Genomic DNA, 22,711 nt, shown 5'->3' on the forward strand with positions numbered 1-22,711 from the left:
AAAAATTCTGTCTACTTTAATGTGTTTTCTAAGTTTTCTGTAAAGAAGTGGTATTATTATTAATAAGTGAATAATGTTCATTTGTAGAAATGATAGTTTGGACTAATATGGAATATTTTTACCACAGGAGGGAAATAGCCTTACCTTAACTACCTTCAGGATGCCTTCATTAGTCCTGGGATCAGTTTGTATTTCGAACCAATTCCCTTCATTTCCGGAGGTAAAGAAATACACTGCAAGCCAATTATCTGTGAATTCTTCGTCCCAATCTATAACTTGAAATCTAAGCAACTCAGAATTTAAAGTATTTTCCTCAATACGTGCTGAATACTAAAAAGGAGAGAAGCAAAATTTAAGAGTTATTGTCAGATTTTATCTAAAGATATTATATTTTATTCTGAATAGCATTAATCATTAATTCTCAAATTATGTGATGCCTCTTGCTGGTTACTAAATTCTTATATTTTACGAAAGCATATTTTTTAAGAAAAGTGAGGAGAACTTAAATAGAAGCCAGCAAGCAGGCGAATGCTGAATTAGAATGGCAAAATATAAACTAAAAATATGTATAAATTGCTCTTCAAGGAGGGCAAGGTGTACCTGAGATTCTCTGAACATTGGGAAATTATCATTAACATCTTTCACTTTGATACTGCATTCACATTGAGTTGATAGTCCTTCTCCATCTTTGTCGGCACCACTCACAATCAGACGATAGCTGCTAACTTGCTAAATTTGGAGCAAAACAAAAAAAAAAATACTTAATCTCCAGTGCCAAGAATACGAATAATAACTACTGCTTTCTATGGGTAAAGAGATGAAAATATTCTTCTCTAGAAGGATCACAATGAGTTGTTCATTGTCCAGCATAGAGGAAGCATGTGGGGCTCTGGATAGTTGGACAAGTTTTTATAGGGCTAGAACAGGTTTCTCTTTTGTGAGCTTCTCAGGGCAAGAAGTACACTTGGAGGAAAAAAGGGCAGTGAGAATGATGGGATGCTTATTTGAGGGAAGTTCACTTATAGAGCTTTCCTATTGGTCTATTTGGAGAATCATTTGCATAGAAGTAATACAAAGTCTGGCAGGGTATTTTATGGTGATAAAGATGGTGGTCAGTGGTTATGGTGGTAGGACGATGGGAAAGAGAGGAAGAGGATTCTTTAGTATTCTGGAAGCAGGGGTAACATTAAAACTAGTCGGTAGAAAAAGTGGTAACATCAGAGAAGGCTTTATTCCAGAAAGCAGTTTCTTCCGTTGTCTGAGAAATGTCTTTTTCCTCAACCATATAAGGAATTAGTCACAGTCCAGTCTTTGTCCATGTATGCCTCCATGCTTTCTTTTACTTTCCCCTTGACCTCCCACTGATATGCTGATCCTTGTTTGTTTAGATTACAGTTTATTATACAGTTCTTAGATACACATCTCACCCCACCAGAATCATATTGAAATGCAAACAATTTCCCTAAGTTGGCGCAGTTGAGTGTGGAGAACCCTTTTCCTTTCTCCTTTCATTCTCACGTAAAATGGGGCCACCTCTCTTGGCTTTCTTACAATCAGATCCTTTATTATTAAATGTTCCCAAGTGCCTTGCTTTACCTCTCGATCCAGAGAACTGGTTAAAGTACGGACTTCCCCAGTGTGTCTGCTTAGGAGAAACATGGCTGTGCCCGCCGGTTCCTGAGACACAATTTTGAAGGCAATTTTAGAGTTCATGTGGTTTGGTTCATCTGCGTCTGTGGCATTTAATATCATCACCAGTGAGTCTAGAAATACAGAAGAAGTTCATTAAAGAATATGTAAGCATTGATGTTCTTTTCACGGTAAATATTCAACACAATTTCAAATTGACCTTTGTTTCTTAAAATCTTAAATCTATCTGTAAGCTCAAAAACGAATGACATATCATTTGCAATATTTCTTACTGTCTGTCTTAATCAGGTCAAACTGTGCTGCCTTCTGCAAAAATCTTCCTGTTGTCCTTAAACCTTTGCTGTGTTGGAGTTGAGACTATTTCTGTCTATTTCTTCCCTTGATATATGGCATTGTCATTTTCCCCTTTCCCCAGATTATCCAAGTAATTGAGTGTGTCTCTGTCCTTTATAATCTAAAAAAGTCTAGCTGATGCATCCAGGCTACCTAAGGCCACCCCTTTAACTTTATGACTACCAGGTACTCGTGTGACTTATATATAGAGAGTAAGATACTATTGACTTGCTAACAGGACCACAACCTAGAAATACACGGCAGTGCGTAATTAGCTCAAGTGCAAATATCAGAAAGGAAGACCCAGGTTATTTGGATGAATTTTTCTGCAAAACTGCTGACAAAACTATGAGAATAAATTAGCTTATAAAAATAATATACTATAGTTATACCTATATTTTAAAATTTAAAAAAAATGAGAAGTGGTAGATACTGTAAAAGACTTACTTGAAGCACTGTTTTCTTCAATTTCACCCATGAATATACTTTGTGAAAATACTGGAGGATTGTCATTGACATCTAAAATTTTAACTGTTAATATAAGTGGTTTCTCTACATCTTGTCCTAGGGCATTTAGAGCATGACATGTGATCTAGAGAAAGGAGGGAAATGTTACTTATTACTCTACAAACTCAGTTTGCATACTACTAAAACTTGTAGAAATAAGGCCTCTACTAGCATATACAGACTTTTTATGCACAGAAGAAAAATGTTTCCCCAAAAAGTAGGCAAAGGAAGAAAAGGTGCCCACACTGGGCAGGCCAGTTAGGCAAGCTGCCCCTTCTTCCAGGCTGGTACTGTCTTATGTACAAAGAGGGTGATGCTCTTTGCAGGATGCATGTTGGATTTCAATGCCTACTCATGCACCCTCCTGGTATATTCCTTCAGGGGCACAACCGTAAGTGAAGGCTCTTTATAAGAGTCATGAACATTGTTATGTTGGTGGATTGATTCATGTACTGATCTCTCTTCTAAATTAACCAGTAGAAGAGTATCACATTATAAAGCCACCAGACACAAACGTAAGGGTGCCCAATATTGAGGACACAAACTTACCAAGAAGCTTGGAGTTTCCTCACGATCAACTATGGCTGTTATGTTAATGTCTCCAGTGTTTTTGTCAACAACAAAGATTCCAAAAGGGGGTTGATCAATTCCCATTCCAGAAATTCGGTAGGTAATTTTCTGGGTTGCTTGGAAATCTGATGTAATCTGCAGCCCCAAATACCCAAAATGTGAGTGTGATCATCAATCAGACCTTTTCCATCCCCCTTTCTCCACCTTCGTAGTCTTAAGTCTTCTGTTTATTTTATTCACCCTTTCTGACCCTGTGATCATTACTTTTTGCCTTGATGAATACTGGGAATGTGAGATATTTCAAACTTTTGCTTCTATTGACCAGCATGGACCAATACTCATTAATCATTTTGGCTCTAGAATGTTTGCTCAGATTGTGGCCACCATGGTGATGTTAAAAGGTTGAGAGAAAGTCATGGATATTTAATATTGACAAGACTACTTCTGAATGCTCCTTTCCTTAACAGAGAACATTTTTTTTTTTAAAAAGACATTTATTTTAAATAGGGGGAGCTGGAGAGAAAAGAGGGAAGGGGATTATACAGTGTTTAAAATATTTATTAAAATAAATTGCTTATTATTATTTATTTTTATAATTTTAATTTTCAAGCTTTTTAATATGGAAAATTTCAAATATATATAAAGGTTAGAGTAGTATAATGAACCTGATATATCTCACTACCCAGTTTTAATCATTATAAATACATGGACCCCCAACCACTTATCTTACTGTTTTATCCATATATTTTTTTCTATTTGTTTGCTAGATCTAGATCTAAATAAGGCATATTCATTGAAGTTGGTTCACCAGCCTCTTAATTATTCTTTATTACTCTAGAAGCCATAGTTCCTTCATCTCACTCTATATTATTATTATTGTATTTTTTTGGTTGAAGATACCAGGTTATTTGTTCTGTGGACTCCCCAGTCTGTGTTTTGATAAATGGAGTTGCCATATCATTTTAATTTACATCTATTACATTTATTCTAAAACCTCACATTGCCCCTGCTGATATGACTTACTTTGGCGATTGGATTTTTTTTCGAGTTGTCTTCTCTTTCTCTGCAGGGTTTCGCAAATTTCACCCATTCACGTTTGTATCTCCTTTTGCCTTGGACTGCAATATCATCTTCTCCGTGTTGACCCTTTGTCTTATGTGAAAAGGCATCCCATTTTATTATGTACATTGTTGGAAATTTTTGCTTTGAGTATTGCTAATCAACACCTAGGTTGAGGAGCCCCCTGTGTTTCATGGTATCTAGGACTGTTCAATGTCTATGTTGCTTGACCTCACACTTTGTCAAGCAAAGAAGGAACATTAAATATCTAAAACAATTACAGAACCATATGATTTTTAATATTGGCATTGAATCATATTTTCTATTTCTTTTGTATATTCCACAATATCTCACTGCTCTGGGCACTTAGGACCTGTTTAATAAAAAGCTGTTGATTTGTTTAAAATAAGAAGAAAGAAAGTATGAGATAAAGTACAAGAATGACATCTATACATTCTTGGTATTTAAAATTGGGTTAGTTTTAATTTTATTTTCACAATTATTTAATAGTTTTAAACATTAAAGAAACATTTATTTTTCTCCAATACAATTTTAATTTTTTGAACTAAACTATTATTTTAGTTACAAAAATCTTTTTCATACTTTACCTCTATTCGCAGTTCTCCATGAACCAATATGAGCACCTGTGGACATTTAAATAAAGTCAAGTTAAATGTGAATTCTTCAAATAAGTAATTGCATAAGATAATCCTGTTCATATTGTAGCTTGTTTCTATTTCAAAAGAAGTGGATTTGAAGAAGCAGTATTCAAAGTGTAAAACCCAGGCGTGCCTGGGAGGCTCGGATGGTTAAGCGTCTGCCTTCGGCTCAGGTCATGATCTCCAGGTCCTGGGATGGAGTGCCACATCGGGCTCCCCATTCAGTGGGGAGTCTGCTTCTCCCTCTCCCTCTGCCTCTCCCCCTGCTTGTGCTCTCTCTGTCTTTCTCTCTCAAATGAATAAATAAAATCTTTAAAAAAAAGGGTAAAATCCTCTCAGGAAAAAGAAAATACTCTCAATATAAACAAGTTCTTCTGGTTTTTAAATCTGACTGAATTATGTGAAACTGTGCCTAACAACCAGTTGCAACAACCAGACATATTTTACCTAGCTGTTCTATGAAGATGTTCTAAGAACTATCGGAGATACTGCTTTGGGAAACAGTGGTGAGCATCATTGTGGAACGCTATTAGTTAGCTGCACTGTCTTAGTTGTATGACAGTGGAGAAGATGGAATAGAACTAGTCAGGTTTAGAGAGTGGAACATAAAAGTTGGGGATATGCTATTCCAGTCACAAGTACTGTTTATGTGGGACATGGACCTGGTAATCCCTGCCCTGTTATTTCAACTTAAATGTTGAGCCTAATTTTCACACTTAAATGAGGATAAAATGAAGTCAGGCAATCTAGAGTCTTTACTTTCTCAAGAACATATGGACCTTCATTTGTGTCACTTTCCATCTTATTTTCTACCTGAAATGAATTTTTTTTTTTAATTTGAGTATAGTCGACATACAATGTTATATTAGTTTCAAGTGTAGAACTGAGTGATTTGACAGGTTTATACATTATGCTATGTTCACAAGTGTAGCTACCATGTGTCTTGTTACATTGCTATTACAATATTATTGACTATTCCTTACACCGTGCCTTCTATTCCTGTGACTTATTCATTCCATACCTGGAAGCCTATATCTCCCACTCCCCTTCACTCATTTTGCTCAACTCCCCACCATTCTCCCCTCTGGCAACAATCAGTTTGTTCTCTGTATTGGTAGGTCTAATTCTACTTTTTGTTTGTTCTTTTCTTTTTTCTTTTCTTTTCTTTTCTTTCTTCTTCTTCTTCTTCTTCTTCTTCTTCTTCTTCTTCTTCTTCTTCTTCTTCGATTCCTCTTATAAGTGGAATCATACAGTATTGGGCTTTCTCAGACTGACTTATTTCACTTAGCATAATACCCTCTAGGTCCATCCATGTTGTCTCAGATAGCATGATCTCATCCTTTTTATGGCTGCATAATATTCCATTACAGCTTTCTTATCCATTCATCTATTGATGGACACTTAGGATGCTTCCATATCTTGGCTATTATAAATGATGCTGAAATAAGCATAGGGATGCATATATCTTTGTGATTTAGTGTTTTTGTTTTCTTTGGGTAAATATCCAGTAGTGGAATATTGGATCATGTGGTAATTATATTTTTAATTTTTTGAGGAACCTCCATACTGTTTTCCACACAGGCTCTACCAATTTCAATTCCCACCAACAGTGTACAAGGGTTTTTTTCTCCTACATCCTTGCCAACACTTTTTATTCCTTGTCATTTTGATTTTAGCCATTCTAACTGGTAAGGTGATATCTCCCCTTTACCAACTTAAATATTACTCATCTTTTAAGATCAGTTCAAGTTCCAACAATTGCCACGAAACTGTCCTTACTAATGTCTTCTCTTCTGAGTTTTTTCAACACATATTTGTACCATGCAGTTTAACCCATAAGCGTTTGCCATGATTTACTATTTCTTATTGTTTTATGTGCTTTATGATGTTAAGCCAAGAGAATTGTAAACTTTCCAGATCTGTGTTTCTGTTATTTTTTTCTTAAAATTGTTATAACCTTTTCCTCAGAAGATATTTAACAAATGTTTGCTGACCCACTGATTATCTGATGTCTGATGTGAAAAGAATCTGGGAGGGAAAAGATTGTGAAAAATAAATCAGAAGAAAAAGAATTAGAGTAATACCATTAAAGTTTATTATGGTTTTTGTGTCAGTTGCCATTTATAGATCTTTATATTTATTATCTCACTTAATACTTATAGTAGCCATCTGATGGAGATACTATTATTATAGCCTTTTTATGGATAAAGAAATGGAGCCAGGAGACAATGAGTACTTTGCTTCCCCCAACAGCCCTAGTTGAGCCAGGATTTGAACCTCTGCAGCCTGACTCCAAAGTGTGTACATCATCATTAGACTAGATTTTAGCCAAAGTTGGAATAAATAAATAGAAAAAACTAGTGGTAGAAAGAAAGTCATGTGATAGTTTAGATTTCTTCCTGGCAACAGTGGAGGTTACTGCTGAAACAATGTAGATTTGTTACATTGATTACTTTGGAAGGCTATAACAAAGAGGCAGGTCGTACTCTGAACCAAAGAAGAAACTATAACATAGGATGCCAGGACGCTTGCATTCTAAAAATTTCACTGAAATCCTTATTCCAAAAGGTCTGCAAATTGTCATGAAAAGGGACCATTGTATATGGTTATAATATGTCTCATAGTGATTTTACAGCTTTGCTTCTCTTTATTAAACATTATCATGAGTTACTTAGGAGAGAAGACCCAAGCACTGTCGTAATTGCACTAATTTCTCAGTTCATAAGGACAACTCAGCTACATGTGAGAGGAGGGTTGGGCCAGGCACCCTTCCCTTTACAGGAAAACTGGAAAGAGTCATCCAGAAAATATGAATCATGTTTGCACTAGCACCTCAGAGAAGGATTGTTTTTTTTTTTTTTTAATTTTACTTATTCATTTGACAGAGATAGAGACAGCCAGCGAGAGAGGGAACACAAGCAGGGGAAGTGGGAGAGGAAGAAGCAGGCTCCCAGTGGAGGAGCCGCCATGGGGCTCGATCCCAGAACTCCAGGATCACGCCCTGAGCTGAAGGCAGACGCTCAATGACTGAGCCACCCAGGCGCCCCAGAGAAGGATTCTTCTAATAGACATCAAGGCATAATTTCTGTTTTCCTGGGAAGCAAAGAAAGGACAAACTCATTGCAGACAGTTGCTTATTTGTTCAGTCTTTTCACTGAATCAGAGCCCTTAGAAGTTATTCAATCAGATACTGACTCTTTTTCATCCTCTCTTTTAAAGTCAGACCACCAAGAATGTTCTCTAGTTTTAGGGAATATCATGAATGTGATGGTTATTTGTGCTTTTAGGAATGTGAGATAGTTAATAAGAAACACTACTGAATATTATAATGTTTTTTGAATATTTAGAAATATAATCATAGCCTTATATTATTTAGAATGGTGTTTTTAAAAAAAACTTTATTATTTTAGATAATTAATCCCTATATTAGTTACTTAGTTACTTTAGTTATTTTAATATAATTATTTTGAGTATTTAATACATTTTTCAAAAGTTTCCTGATAATATAGATCAACTAAGTTGTCTTTTCTGATAACCCTGATTGGAAATACCAATGTAGAGAAAACACTCCTTATCTTGAGAATTTCTATACTTTTTTTCCTTCCTCTGGTTTCCTGGTTATGTCGATAATTTTAGTTATATGACTTTTAAAGCATTCATATGGCCTAAATACTCTGGCATATGTAAGAATTGAGAAATATTTTATTAAAAGCAAATCAGATTATTAAATTAATAAAATAGCATATGGAATAAAGTAATTTGATATCCATATGCCCTAATTGCTAATTAAATGTATATAATTATATCATTAAGGTTTCTATTGAATATAATAGGTATACACTAAATATATTTTGAGGTTATAGGTGACCAGTTTTTAAAAAGTCATTTTAATAACAACTGCTATTTACTGAGTTTGGCCAAGAATTTTTTTAGAGTTACCTCAAACTTTCGTGTGGGGAGGGATAGACTGTTAAACTGTGCATTAGATCCAGGGAGGTAGTCCTAGTTGGCCTAGGGTAGCTCTCTCTCATCTCTAGAACGGGGTAGGAGTAGATATATTCACTCCCCTCTGGGAAATTTGCAAAATGAATTAGGTGATTCAAATAAATCATTTTAAGTTTTAAACATGATTTTTTATTTATTAATCATTTTGGGGAAACATAATATATATAAGCTGGTGATAGTATTTTTATAATTGGTTAGATACAATGATTATTAATGAATTCAATCATAGAGGTCATTCAATACATGTTTGAAGAATAAAGTTCATATGTACAATTCAGAAAATATGAGTGATTTGCCTTTTATGATATCTCACAGCATATATGTATGTGGATGTAGTCTCTCTCTATAGATATATATATATGTATATATATACCTTTTAAACTTAAAATTTAAAACCCCCAAAACATTCTAATAAGCTTTGTATTTATCAGGACAAATCCCTTAATTGAACAAAATGATATATGTTTAATTATTTAGAAATTACTACTTAATTTTGAGCAATTTGATTTTCAATAACTGATTTAAGAGTAAACTCAATTAATTTAGAAAGTTAAGCCTCATATCATGACAGAGATGCTAAGAAAAACAAATACTAGATATTCTCAACAAATTGGACATTCTCAAATGCTTATTTTAAATGCTGTGTAGGATACAGTCAAGTGTAGTAATATGAAATTGGACACCAGATCTTGAATCCCTGAATTTAAATCCCAGTCTCACCATTTACTGGTTGTATAACTTGGGAACATTACTTAATCTTTCAATTTCCTCATCTGTAACATAGGGATAATAATTCTATTTATAGGTTTGTCGTGAGGATTAAATGAATTAAGAGGTGTCAAGTACATAGATGAGTACTAGTCCACAGTAAGGGCTTAATAAGTGTTAATCACGTCTGTCACCAAACCTTAATTAATGTATGTGCTGCTGAAGCGAGCACTGTCCCCAAGCTTTAAAAAAAGTATAAAAGAGTCACTTTACTATGAAGTGACCTTTTATTATTATTATTCACATCAAGGCACATAAGAACTTTCTTTTTCTTGAGCATCAGGAAGAGTCAAGAACCAGTGCTCTACTGTACAGTTGTGTGGGTTCCCCCTTGCACAACTTCAGGGGGTACTGTTCACATTGTAGTTTATGTGAATGTGTCTCCTGGAGTTGTGCAGTGTTTAGCCTACCCAACTGTGCAGTGGCCATGTAAGAAAAATGTGCATATTAGATGGATTCAATTATTCATAGTATAATTATGGGTAGTAACCAGTTGCCCATATAATTTTCCTGTGATGAACTTCCCAAAACAAGCCCTTACCTTAGGCTGTCAGATTGACTCTTAACTGGAAAGGAAGAGCCAAAGGCTAAGAGGTTTATGAGAAACCATATGGGGCACTAAGTGTTCTGGCTCCAAATGAAAACCAGTTTCAGGTATTAAGCAAGTGGGAGTGGTAATTGGTAGATGTAATTGCTTCTTTCCTGACCTTTGCTCAAGTCAGGCAGGACTGGCCAGAATTGCTTGGCAAGTTTATTCTGAATTTAGAATCTTAACTTTTGGAGAGGTTCAGGAGCAAATTTATTGTCATATATTTATTAGCACTGGAAACTGGATTGTTTCATCAATCAAGAGAAGGAAAGGAACCTCAAAGATTTTCCTTCTGTTAAAAATGTAGGCCATTTACATTTTTCATAGAACTAGGACAAAGTATCCTGGAATTTCTGTGGAACCAGAAAAGACCCCAAATAGCCAAAGCAATCTTGAGAAGGCACAAAGCTGGAGGTATCACACTCCCTGTTTTCAAACTGTACTACCGAACTATAGTAAACAGTATGGTATGGCCATAAAAACAGACACATAGATCAATCGAATAGAATAGAGCCCAGAAACAAATCCACACATATATGGTCAATTAATCCATAATGAAGGAGGCAAGAACATACAATATGGAAAAGACAGTCTCTTTCATAAATAGTGTGGGGAATATTGGACAGCTATATGCAAAAGAATGAAACTGGACCACCAACTTACACCAAATACAAAAATAAATTCAACTGGATTAAAGACTTGAAGATGAGAACTGAAAACGTAAAACTCCTAGAAGAAAACATAGGCAGTGAGGTCTTTAACATTGGTTTTAGCAATATTTTTTTGGAGCAGTCTCCTCAGGCCACGGCAACAAAAACTAAAATAAGTGGGACTATATCAAACTAAAAGCTTTTGCACAGCAAAGGAAACCACCATTGAAACAAAAAAAAAAATTAGCCTACTGGATGCAGGAAGACTTTTGCAAGTCATGTAGCTGATAAGAGGTTAATATCAAAAATATATAAAGAATTCACGCAACTTAGTATAAGAAAAAACCCAATTAAAAAGCATGCAGAAGATTTGAATACACATTTTCCAAGAAGACATCCAGATAGCCAACAGGCATGAAAAGATGCTCAACATCACTAATCATCAGGGAAATGCATGAGATACCATCTCACACCTCACACTCATCAGATTGGCTATAATCAAAAAGACAAAAAGTGACAAGACTTGGCAAGGATGTGGAGAAAAGCAAACCCTCATGTTGGTGGGAATATAAATTGGTACAATTACTATGGAAAACAGTGTGGACATTTCTCAAAAAATTAAAAATAGAACTATTGTACGATCCAGCATTTCCATTTCTGTATATTTCTCCAAGGAAAATGAAAACATCAGTTCAAAGAGAGAAATTCACCCCTACATTCATTGCAGCATTATTTACAATAGCCAAGATATAGAATCAACCCAAGTGTCCATCAATAGATGAATGGATAAAGAAGATGTATACATATATAACGTATATATTATACACACATACAATGGAATATTACTCAGCCATAAAAAAGAATGAAATCTTGCTATTTGTGACAACACAGATGGACCTAGAAGGCATTAGGCTAAGTGAAATAAGTCCGACAAAGACAAATACCATGCGATTTCACTTATATGTGGATTCTAAAAAGCGAAACAAATGAACAGACAAAATGAAACAGAGACTTATAGATACAGAAAACAAGCTGTTGAATACCAGAGAGAGGAGGGGTTGGGGGACAGGTGAAATAGATGAAGGATATTCAGAGGTAAAGACTTCCAGTTGTAAAATGAGTAAGTCATGGGAATGTAATGTAAAGCATAAGGAATATAGTCAATGATGTTGTAACAACTTCATATAGTACAGAGACTCATCGTGGGGATCATTTTGTAATGCATAAAAATATTGAATCACTATGAGGTACACCTGAAGCTAATAGGATATTGTATGTCAATTACATTTCAATAGAAAAAAATTGGGCCATTTACTTACAATTCCTTTTCTAAAATTTTACTTTTTGTATGTTCTATAGAAGAAGGTGGTTGAAGATAGTACGGCTAAGTTTAGAACACATTCTAACGCAGAACTTGATATTTAAACTACTCTTTTTCCAGCACCATCACTATTAATTTCTTTAAAACTTTGTGCCTTAAAAATCTTTGGATTTCCAACATTGCTATTAGCTTTGTAGTGCGTAAATTTTTACATAATACAGTAGCATGAAATTAAATAGCTTATTGTTCAGATGCTAATGGAATTGTTAAATGACAAACTGTGTTGTAGATTTTGTGGACCATAAAACACTAAACAATGGTCTCCTTTGAGGATAGACATTATTTTTAAAAGGTTAAATCTCTGAAGATAAGTATTTTCCAATCACAAATTTTTTTTCTCCTAAATGTTTATTTTGTATTGTGTGAAATGGATCAAACATGCACAGGAAACTGGTAACTATTATATTTTTGACTATAGGCAGGTGTTCCCCATGCCTTCACTTCTCAAATAATTAGAAGACTGGACAGTTGAAATCTTGAGTAAAGCTCCAGGTTTGAAAACGTTGTTTTTCTCACACCCACTATTATACGAATGTAAGATATAGTTTGATATGTTCTTCATTCAAGAAAAATGGAAGTCCTTTCTTGACTTATTAAAACTAGCGTTGTGGTTATTTGAAATAGTAAGGCAGAATTTTAAGAAGTTATCAAGTATCACCTGTATTACTAATATAAACACTGCAAATGGTAGGAGTCTTACAAAGCACTTCATATTTTCCAGAGCACTTGTTTGCCCATTTTGCTGCTTTTTTTAGTAAGTGATTTATTTATTTATTTGAGAGAGAGACAGAGAGAATGGGAGCATGGGGAGGGGCAGAGGGAGAGGGAGAGAAGCAGACTTCTGCTGAATGGGGAGCCTGATGCAGAGCTCCATCTCATGAACCTGAGATCATGACCTGAGCCAAAACCAAGAGTCAGATGCTTAACCGACTGAGCCACACAGGTGCCCCAACATACATGTTGCTGCTTTATTCTTACTGTGGCAGAGGCTGTGATTATTGTTATATGGCAGTTGAAGAAACAAAGCCTGGAGTGAGTCAGTCATACAGGCATAGACTGAAGCCTGTGACTTTACTATCGTATCTCACGTCTGTAAGCAACCTTCTATGGTCATAGGATGGTGGAATTCAACACCTCCAAATACGTGTTCCAACTTTCAGACCTCACCCTTCGATAACAAAAGATGTACATTCCCACTCCACAATGCCTTTAAAAACTTGTTTTTTCCCCCTTACCACACTATTTCAAAACTCGGGGTGGCTCTTCACTTCTAAAAGGATTCCATTAGCCTTCACAGAGTGTACTTTTCAATCTGACCCTCATCTACCTTTTCGACTCATGTCCAGTGCAGAATGTCATTCTAGCCAAACCAGTATGTCCGTTGCCCCTAGGTAAATGCTGTAATTGCGTTTTCCTTTGCTCATGCTGGTCTGACAACTGAGGGTATGGGATATCCCCCTTTGGCCCATCTCTACTAATCAAAAAACAGCTCAAATCTCACCTAGTCCATGGAGCCTTGTTTGCTGACCTCACTCTTGACTGATACTGCATTTCACTAACAGCATTAATAATAGATAAGCACTGTCTGATAGAAATATAAGAACCATGATGTGAGCCAAATATATAATTTTAAATGTTCTAATATTTGTATATTTATTTTTTTAAAAACAGAATTTATTTATTTGACAGAGAGAGAGAGACACTATAAATAAGCAGGGGGAGCGGCAGGCAGAGGAAGAAGCAGGCTCCCCACTGAGCAAGGAGCCTGATACGGGACTCGATCCCAGGACCCTGGGATCACGACCTGAGCCGAAGGCAGACGGTTAACTGACTGAGCCACCCAGGCACCCCTAATGTTCATATATTTAAAAAGCTTAAAAAGGTGTAATTAATTTTAACAATGTATCTTTGATCCAATATATCCAAAATACTGTAATTTTAATTGTAGTTAACATAAAAGTTGACATTTTACATTCTTTTTTTTTTATACAAAGTCTTAAAAATATGACGTGTATTTTACACTTAACAGCACATCTCAATTCAGGCCAACCACACTTTAAGTGACTATTAGCCACATGTGGCCAGTAGCTGCCATATTGGGCAGAGCAGGTCTAGACCATTCAATTTAATAATTATGTATGAAGTTATATTGTTGTTTAAATAGCTTGTGTGTGTGTGTGTGCAAAATTTTTCTAAGGGGAAGAAAATGCCTTACTTTTCATAGCTTCCTTAATGACCAGCATTATAGAGGCACTGTGGGAGGTTAGAGTTTGAGAGGCCTCATTTAATAGTTCATCTATCTATTTTTCAAACAATTGTGTGTCCACTGTAAGAGAGATATTATAGGAGGGATTAGGGATATAAAGATGAATGGAACAGCCCTTAGTATAGTGATTTTACTGTCACATTAGAACCAGAGAGGTCCTTGAGAATGGTCTGTGTCAAAGCAGGAGAAAGAGCTTCCCTATGCTTGTGGCGGTCTAATTCTGTGTTCTTATGACAACTTCTGACACCCCCTGCCACCTTTCCCATAGCTTCCCAAGTTGGTCATTGGTTTGGACATGTGGATTATCAAGCTACCTGAGGTTTAGTCTAGAAATGACCATCTGGAAAGGTGGGAACGTTATACAACTGTCTCATTTCTCTTTACAACATTCTTGGGTCAAATAAACTCATTAAATAATCAAAACAATTCATTACATGGTTATAATAAAAATAGACTCTAACAGAAGGGAAGATAACAATTTTCTGCCTGGACATTGTCCTGAGAGGGAAGGCTGGGAAACTATGCCTCACAAGGCAGCCTATTCTAATTTTAGACACCTTTAATTTTTAGAAAGTTCTTTCTAAAGATCTATCTCCCTGCAGCTTCTTGAAATACAATTATCATCTCAATTTTTTTAGATAAGGAGGTGAGGGACACTGGTGCCTAGGCCAACTCAGTTTATTATGAAGTGGGAATTAGTATTAGGAATTTTTTCAGTATTCATTTATGGTATATGTCACTATTTTGATATCCTAATGTAACTGATGAAATTGTGGGGTTTTTTTTTTTTTTTTCCTTCACTAAAACAACATAGTTAAGGAACAAACTAGTCTGTAACATCCAGGCTAGTGCTTTGCTCTTCAGATCCCACTTCTCTTTTAGATAACATTATATAAATCTTTCTCAACCAACGGAAGTATTATTCTCCTGAAAAAAAAAATGGCTTCTATAATTTTGTATGTCTTTTCCCCTCAAAGTCCGGCTGGTTTTTGCACATAATGGCTAAACATAGTTTTCTTAATAACCCTTTCAACTTCTCTAGAGTCAAACATTGCTTTGATTTTGATTCAACAGTCTGACTATTTTAAAAACACGTCAGGTATCAAGACCAGGCACGTACAGTTCTTAGCCATATGCTTAAGAGATATGTAACCTTGGAAAATAAACCTGGTTCTCTTTCAATGTGTTTCAGTTTGTGTATTGGAAAGATGAATAAAAGCATTGCTTTGAAGAAAGTGAAGGTGTTGTGGAAAATAGATCTAAGATCAGTATTATTTAATTCATTAACTAAAGAAATGCTAAATGTCGACTTTCGAGTTCTTTTTCTCTCTGATTTATTTTTCTATGTAAAATACAACATTAAAAAACCACCAAAAGGAGGAAATTGGTAGTCTTTACGATTTTATTCTAAAATGTTTATTTCCACTTCACTCTTTTTAGAATTTATAAGAGAGATTCAGCAACCAAATATAGTATTATCAAACAAGGAAGGAAACAGGGAAAGTTGGAATTATTTAGGAAAAAAAAAAAAGGACTTACCATTAAAATGGCCAGAGCCCTTGATGTTCTGAAAAGGAGCCAAGTCATTTTCTCTGATTTCCCTGGTGGACAAGTCCAAGGAAGCTGCTGCTTCAGTCCTTCCAACTGTCTGCATATGATGTCTAAGAAAAGCCCTTTGGTAGCGTCTCTGCTTTCTGGAGTCTACAGATGGTCTGTTATGCAGCTCCTCCCCACCCTAAACCAAGGATTGGTCTCACCAGAAACGCTTGCATCACTTTTGCTCCCAGGTAAAAACTTAGACACACCTCAATTCCAAAAGCAATGAAATCCTTTGTTGAAGGCTGAAAGAAAAGTTCACAGGCTAAAGACAAGGTTTAATAGGAAGGTCCCAGATGAATAATAAATTAATCATGGTGTGGAAGTGCAAAAGCCAGTCCTGACTACACTGAAAAAGAATCTAGTTGGCTTTTCTTCAGGATTACAATTAAAACTGAAAAGCAAAACAAAACATACAAAAATCCCCCAAAACCTAACTTGTGGAAGAGCATTGGTTTTTAGTCTGAGTATATGTGAGTAGATTGAAAGTTAAGCAAAACATCAGTGCGAAGTAATAATATATTTTATTGAAAGTAATACAAATTCCAAGAAGAAAACCATCACATAAAGCAACTATTAATACAGGTTTTGGAAAAAATATGAGAAATAATTGACAAACAATCGAAAAAATAATTAGAAATAATTGAAAATAATTAGGAATAAAATTGGAGTAAACAGTTATATGGTGCCTTGGATATTTGAAATATATAAATAATGCATTGCAAAACCAGATCCCTGATAATAATCAGATGACATCTTTCCTCTTGTATTCCTTTTCATTTATAAGTTTGTTAAAAAGTAGGTTGCCTAGTGAAGGAAGTTATCTTTGTGCACTTTTAATTACTCAAAACATTTCCTCTGGAGCAGTCAACCTTCTTGCTGCTTTATATTTATGCACTTCTAAAGATGTGGACGCCAACTCAAGTTAGGGGATAGGGGAAAATCTACCAATTAGTTTGCTTATAGCACTAGAGTTAAAAACACTTAAACATTCCAAATATTTAAAGAAAGTTTTGGTAGAAGAACAATTTTATCTTTGTAAGTATTTATGCGTCAGGTTTTGGAAGCTTCTTAGTTTCAGGAAAACCATTTAATCACAGAATATTTTATTTTATCTTTTATTTTTTTTAATTTAAATTCAATTAGCCGACACATAGTACATCGTTAGTTTTTGATGAATCACAGAGTATTTTAGACAGAAAAGATTTTGTGGTCTAAAAGTTAGGGAAAAAACACCTTGTGCACAAAATTTTGTGGTTTTAAAAAAAATTGTGGTGAAAAATGCATAAGAAAATTCACTCTTTTAACCATTTTTAAGTGTAAGGCTGAGTGGTATTAGTGGTGTACTCACATTGCTGTGCAATCATTACCACCATCCATCTCCAGAAAAATGTTGTTTTTGTAAATAAAATTTTATTGGAACATAGACATGCTCATTTGTTTATGTATTATGAATGACTCCTTTTGTGGTACAATGAAGAGTTGAGCAGAGCCTTTTATGAGTAACATTGTAAACTTTGGGGCAGGAAAGAAGAGAAAAATTTAATGAATTCTTTCCTTTCCCGTAATTTAATTTCTTGTAATTCTTCAAAATACTGTACTAAAGACAAAAGAGAGGGGTGCCTGGGTGGCTCAGTCAGTTAGCCTTTGGCTCAGGTCATGATCTTAGGGTCCTAGGATGGAGCCCCTTCATTGGACTCCCTGCTCAGCAGGGAGTCTGCTTCTCCCTCTCCCTCTGCCTCCTCCCCCCCTCCATGCTCTGTCTCTCTCTCTCAAATAAGTAAATAAAATTGTAAAAAAAAGAATAAAGACAAAAGAGATTAAAAAGATGATAGCAGTGAATTATGATATTCCTAGGCATACCCATAAGTGGCATTGAATCTAGATCCTAGATATGGTTTATTTTGCTCTGATTTACCTTTTCTAAAATTCTAGTTCTTTGACTACTTTAATTAATTAGAGGTTTCCACTCCTTCCTTACCTGAACCCTAGTAAGGAAGTACTTTAATTTTCTATTTTAAAATACCAGTTACAGATTATTGATCAGGTGGTGTATTAAAGCTGTGGGCATCCTTGTAGGAAGTAATATACCAGACTTGGCCTGTTGCAGCCTGGCTCCATCTACTCATCCCGGTCAAGGAGGATTGTAGAAATCCATGACAAATCCCATTGTGCATTCTATGGGCAGGCAGTGCTCTGATCTTCCATGTGCTCTTGACAATGCTTTAAGCCAACACTTCCTTTTGTTTGGAGAATTTGGGACCTCAGTAAGGTAATAAAACATGTTGTTGGGGTGCGATTTGCGTGGTGTTGGGAAGGTAGTGGAGGTTACTTCTGCTGGGGAGGGCATTTGCCTAATGCCTTTGGACTAAGCAGTGTTTTCACTTGCCATTTCATTTGTTTGTGAAAAGGAAAGAAGGGAGAATTTTCCAGGGGTTTCTGTGGAGTGGTTATGTTACTTTATGAATAATGGCTTTGGAAACCCAAGCCCAACTTGGAACTGGTTCTTACTCAAAAGGCTGAAATAAAAATGAGGATCATAACAATAATAATCATAATTATTAGAAGGGGAGCTTCATTGTATGTGTATATTGTGGTTCAACTAATGCACCATGTTGAAAATATAACAGTGGGACAGTAGGACACATCACAGGTTTAAAAAGCTAAAGAAACCATTCCTCAGTTTGCTAAAAATTGAACCATGGCATAAAGAGTGAAGCAATAAGAATGGATATTTATTCAAATGGGCAGTAGCTTCTGAGGTTTCTGTGATGTTTCTAACACTCATTTTCTATAGCAGTTCTGTTATTCACCAAGTAGAGTGTTAATGAGACTTGGACTTCACTGGCAAGCCTTCACTGTTTTTTTTGTTGTTGTTGTTATTTTGACTGGAAACATGTATGTGATATATTTTATATGTCAGACATTACTACTTTCTGATATTTAATTGTTCTTGAATATCCACAAATTCATGAATTAAGGTATTAGTTCCACAAATCATGCATTGACAAAATTATACATACATCTTGAAATGGCCTGCAAAAGTTGTGATCCATCACCCTTGGTTGTTCCAGGGAATGGAAATCAGACCTCTTCCATCACAATCATACCTGAAGGCATGCAGAAATGTCAGAGAATGTAATGATTGTGCATCAGCAGAGAAGAGTCTGTACTTTAATAATTAGTGAAAATAGAGCTGTTCATCCAATTTTCTATTAGACGGTGTATAACATGGTTCACCATGTTTCTTCGATTCCTGGAATTATTTCTTTAAAAAGATTTGTGTAATTTTTATCATATATTGATTGAAGCCAAAACTTCAGAAGGGTGATTATGGGTGACTGCACACCTAAAATATTTTTACATAAGCTGCGGACCAGGGTCCAACATCTCTTTGCTTCCATCTAATCTGATTAGGCAATTGCTTCTTTGTGGGAGTATTTTTGTCAGGTAATAAGCATGAAGGAGGAATTTTTCAAATGCACATCATGCTTGCTCCAGCATTCTTTAGGAATAGCTTTGGTTTGGTTCTTGTAGTTTGCTGGAGATCAAATCGATAGGTGGGATCTATTTGCAAAGTGTATTCGGAATCCATCTAGTTCCTATCTCCTTGGGCTTCTGCATTAGCCAGACTCCCAACATCTCTCATGTAGCCCAGGCAATGGGACGATGACAGATCTCTTTTTCCCTTCTCTTCTCTCACCCAATCCACCTCTCACTCGGCACCCTGACTGTTACCTGTAAAAGGATCATGGCTTCCAGTGCACTTGGAACAGAAGCAACACTGCCTGGCAAAGCCTACAAGGAATGGATCAACTCTGTTTTCCTTTCCAACCACATCCCACACTCCATCCCTCTCACACATGTCTTCTTTTGTTCTCCAGAAACCCTCAGCTCTTCTCCTGTCTTAGGCCTTCACTCAGTTTCTTCCTCTCCTAGCTGGCTTCTTCTCACTCATCAGGTGGTAGCTTCTAGGGCCTTCTCAGAGAGGTCTTTCCTTTCCACTCCCCACGCTTGGACACTCTTTTCCTCGTTATCTTTTTATCAGCCATTCCAATTTGCTTTGCATATCAGGCTTAGTACCATGTGTCAGCCGCTCTTTCTTAGTTGGATTGCTTATGTTGCCTCTCTCCACCATTGACTGTGAGCTCTATCAGGGATTAATCATGTCTGCTTCATTTAATAGCATATTCCCAGGACTTTGCAGGGTGAACAAATGAATATATCTTTGAAAATTTTGTGCAAGTATTATCTGCTGGAACAAAGGACACATACCGTTCAAATTCTTAATAGATAGTCATCCAAAATGCTATATCAATTTGCATTCCCAGGGATGGTGTAAGAAAATGCCAGTCCTTCCTCCCTGCCAGGCATAAAGTTTGTCACAGATAAATCTTTTCTGCTTCCTTTATGAGACTATAGTACTCTTGTGAAAATTTTTTTTTTAGCTCTGTTAAGAGATTTAAATGTTGTGGGATGCCTGGGTAGTTAGTTCAGTTGGTTAAGCGTCTGTCTTCAGCTTAGATCATGATCCCAGGGTCCTGGGATTGAGTCCAGAATCGTACTCCTTGCTCGGTGGGGAGCCTGCTTCTCCCTCTGCTGCTCTCCCTGCTTGTGCTCTCTCTCTCTCTCAAATAAATAAATAAATAAAATATTTTAAAAAACCGATTTAAATATTGTTTATTTACATGCTAATAATTTATTAGATTCTAATAAAATAAAGATTCCGAGCATAGCAATCTAAGGTATTGGACCCAGAGCTGAGTAAGTTCTAGATCTTGGTTAGATCCTAAGAACTGGCATCCTTCCTGGATCTGACATCATCCTGGTCTTTTCAGCATTTCGGGTGATATCATGATGGGATAGGAAAAGATACGAGAAAACAAACATGCAAATAGTAATTTACTGTACTCTGTTGCTATTGTTACGATCCCTTTAGTTATACATTTTAATTTTCCTTTTGGTGATAAATAGTACATTTCACATATGTCCTCAAGTATTTTAGGTATCATGGGAGCCATATCTTCTGTTTTTTTAGTAATCCAATTGTACCAGTATTATTGGTAATTCCTAAGGAGGAAAAAAATTGTGATTGTTTTCATTTAAATTTCAACCCACGACTCCACCCGTGGGAAGAAATATGTGGAAGGATCCACCAGCTTCCCAAACCACACGCCACACACAGGGTGTGACCGCCAGTGGAAACGGATACACCGCATCTATGCTCCCAGCTATGCCATAAACACCCATCTGTAGAAAGAGGAAATCTGAAAACAGCGTGGAGCACTTAAAAAAAATGATCTCCAAGGATTTCAGGAAAGACTGCAGTTGACAACTCCTAGCTCTCAGATGGTAAGAAAAGGGGATGCTTCTAAAAACAAGCAGCTTGTCCTTCTTTACTTGTCAGGGGCTGCGCATTTCTCTACCAGACTCGTGTGTTACCAGCTTTTTACCTAGTGAGGCGTCATGCACCGATCGTTTTATGATTAGTAAGTTCCAGGTAAATTTGGCCAGCCTGTAAAACTTGTACCACTTACTGTACTATGCATTTTACAGTTCGTGTCTTGATGAGGAGCCATAAAACTTCTAAAAAAGATAAAGAGAACAGAAATTTCAAGTTTATTTTCTTCTGCTGCTTTTTTCGGGGAAGAATAACTTTCACAGCATGTGGATCAGTGTTGTATTCACATAGTACTTAGGGAAGCACTGAACTTTCCATTCAAACACATGAACATGTTTTTTCTCCATTGTGGGCATGTCTAATTGGCCTGCCTTGGAGTAAACACCATTTTTCTATTCACTAACATTAAGAAGAGGATCAGAATCCATTACCTACCTGAATTGGTCATAAATCCACGCCTTACAGAAAAATGTTTAGCCTATAGAATTTTTTTCTATTTTCTTTTTATGTTGTATCACATTAACTTTTTTGAACATCGTTTCCCTTTACTTTCCTTTAGTGAAACTTCTGAAAATTCCTATGGGTGCATTTAGACTGAACGTTTTGCACCATCTTTGCAGCGTGAGTTTATGTTCTTTGATCTGGGGCTGGCACAGCTGCAACATATTTGGCCCATTTCTGGAAGTCTGCACCTAAAGAGAGATTAAAGGGAGAGAAAACTCTGTTCTCCTTGTTAGCACAGCACGTCCATGAGTCACTTCGGGCTTCATTTTTGACAATGCCAATTTTACGGATGTTTATGCATGCTGATTAACTTGTGCAACTTGGTGATTTAACGTGAATCTCCGATCCCCCATGAAAGGTCAGGATTGACAGATTCTCGAAACACCTTTTTATTCCTTTAGACTTTGAAGTGATGCAACTTCTAGTAATTTGGGTTGGTTAGCCTGCACTTGAAGGAAGCGATCTGAGCTTATGAAATTTATCTCTGGTTACTCCAGATTTCACTGTGCTGTAGCTCCCCAATATTCAGTTGGTCTGTTGAGGTTTTCCATTTTTGCGGAGCTACATTTTGTTAATTCACATTTGGAGAGGAAAGTGTATCTTTCAGTGTTTTCTTTTTTTTTTTTTAATGATATTTATTATATTATGTTAGTCACCATACAGTACATCCCCGGTTTCCAATGTAAAGTTCGATGATTCATTAGTTGCATATAACACCCAGTGCACCATGCAATACGTGCCCTCCTTACTACCCATCACTGGTCTATCCCATT

At 36.1% G+C, this 22,711-nt stretch overlaps 1 protein-coding gene and 1 long non-coding RNA gene across 2 annotated transcripts in view; one reads left to right on the plus strand and one right to left on the minus strand.

The window, feature by feature from the left end:
• The window catches only part of DSG3 (desmoglein 3), a 33,912-nt gene extending 17,751 nt beyond the window's left edge, over positions 1–16,161 (minus strand). Inside the window, exons 1-8 of the mRNA XM_026495971.4 lie at positions 15,977–16,161; positions 4,728–4,763; positions 4,084–4,212; positions 3,040–3,195; positions 2,431–2,575; positions 1,597–1,763; positions 601–729; positions 145–330 (exon numbers count right to left, since the gene is read on the minus strand). Of these exons, the coding sequence (XP_026351756.3) occupies positions 145–330; positions 601–729; positions 1,597–1,763; positions 2,431–2,575; positions 3,040–3,195; positions 4,084–4,212; positions 4,728–4,763; positions 15,977–16,024 (996 nt within the window). The 5' untranslated portion in view covers positions 16,025–16,161. The remainder of the gene's footprint in view (positions 1–144; positions 331–600; positions 730–1,596; positions 1,764–2,430; positions 2,576–3,039; positions 3,196–4,083; positions 4,213–4,727; positions 4,764–15,976) is intronic.
• LOC130543932 (uncharacterized) overlaps positions 1–22,711 on the plus strand; it is a 200,058-nt gene that overhangs the window by 31,271 nt on the left and 146,076 nt on the right. The window lies entirely within an intron of this gene.

The sequence above is a fragment of the Ursus arctos genome, unplaced genomic scaffold, assembly GCF_023065955.2.
Source record: "Ursus arctos isolate Adak ecotype North America unplaced genomic scaffold, UrsArc2.0 scaffold_17, whole genome shotgun sequence".
Classification (NCBI taxonomy): domain Eukaryota; kingdom Metazoa; phylum Chordata; class Mammalia; order Carnivora; family Ursidae; genus Ursus; species Ursus arctos.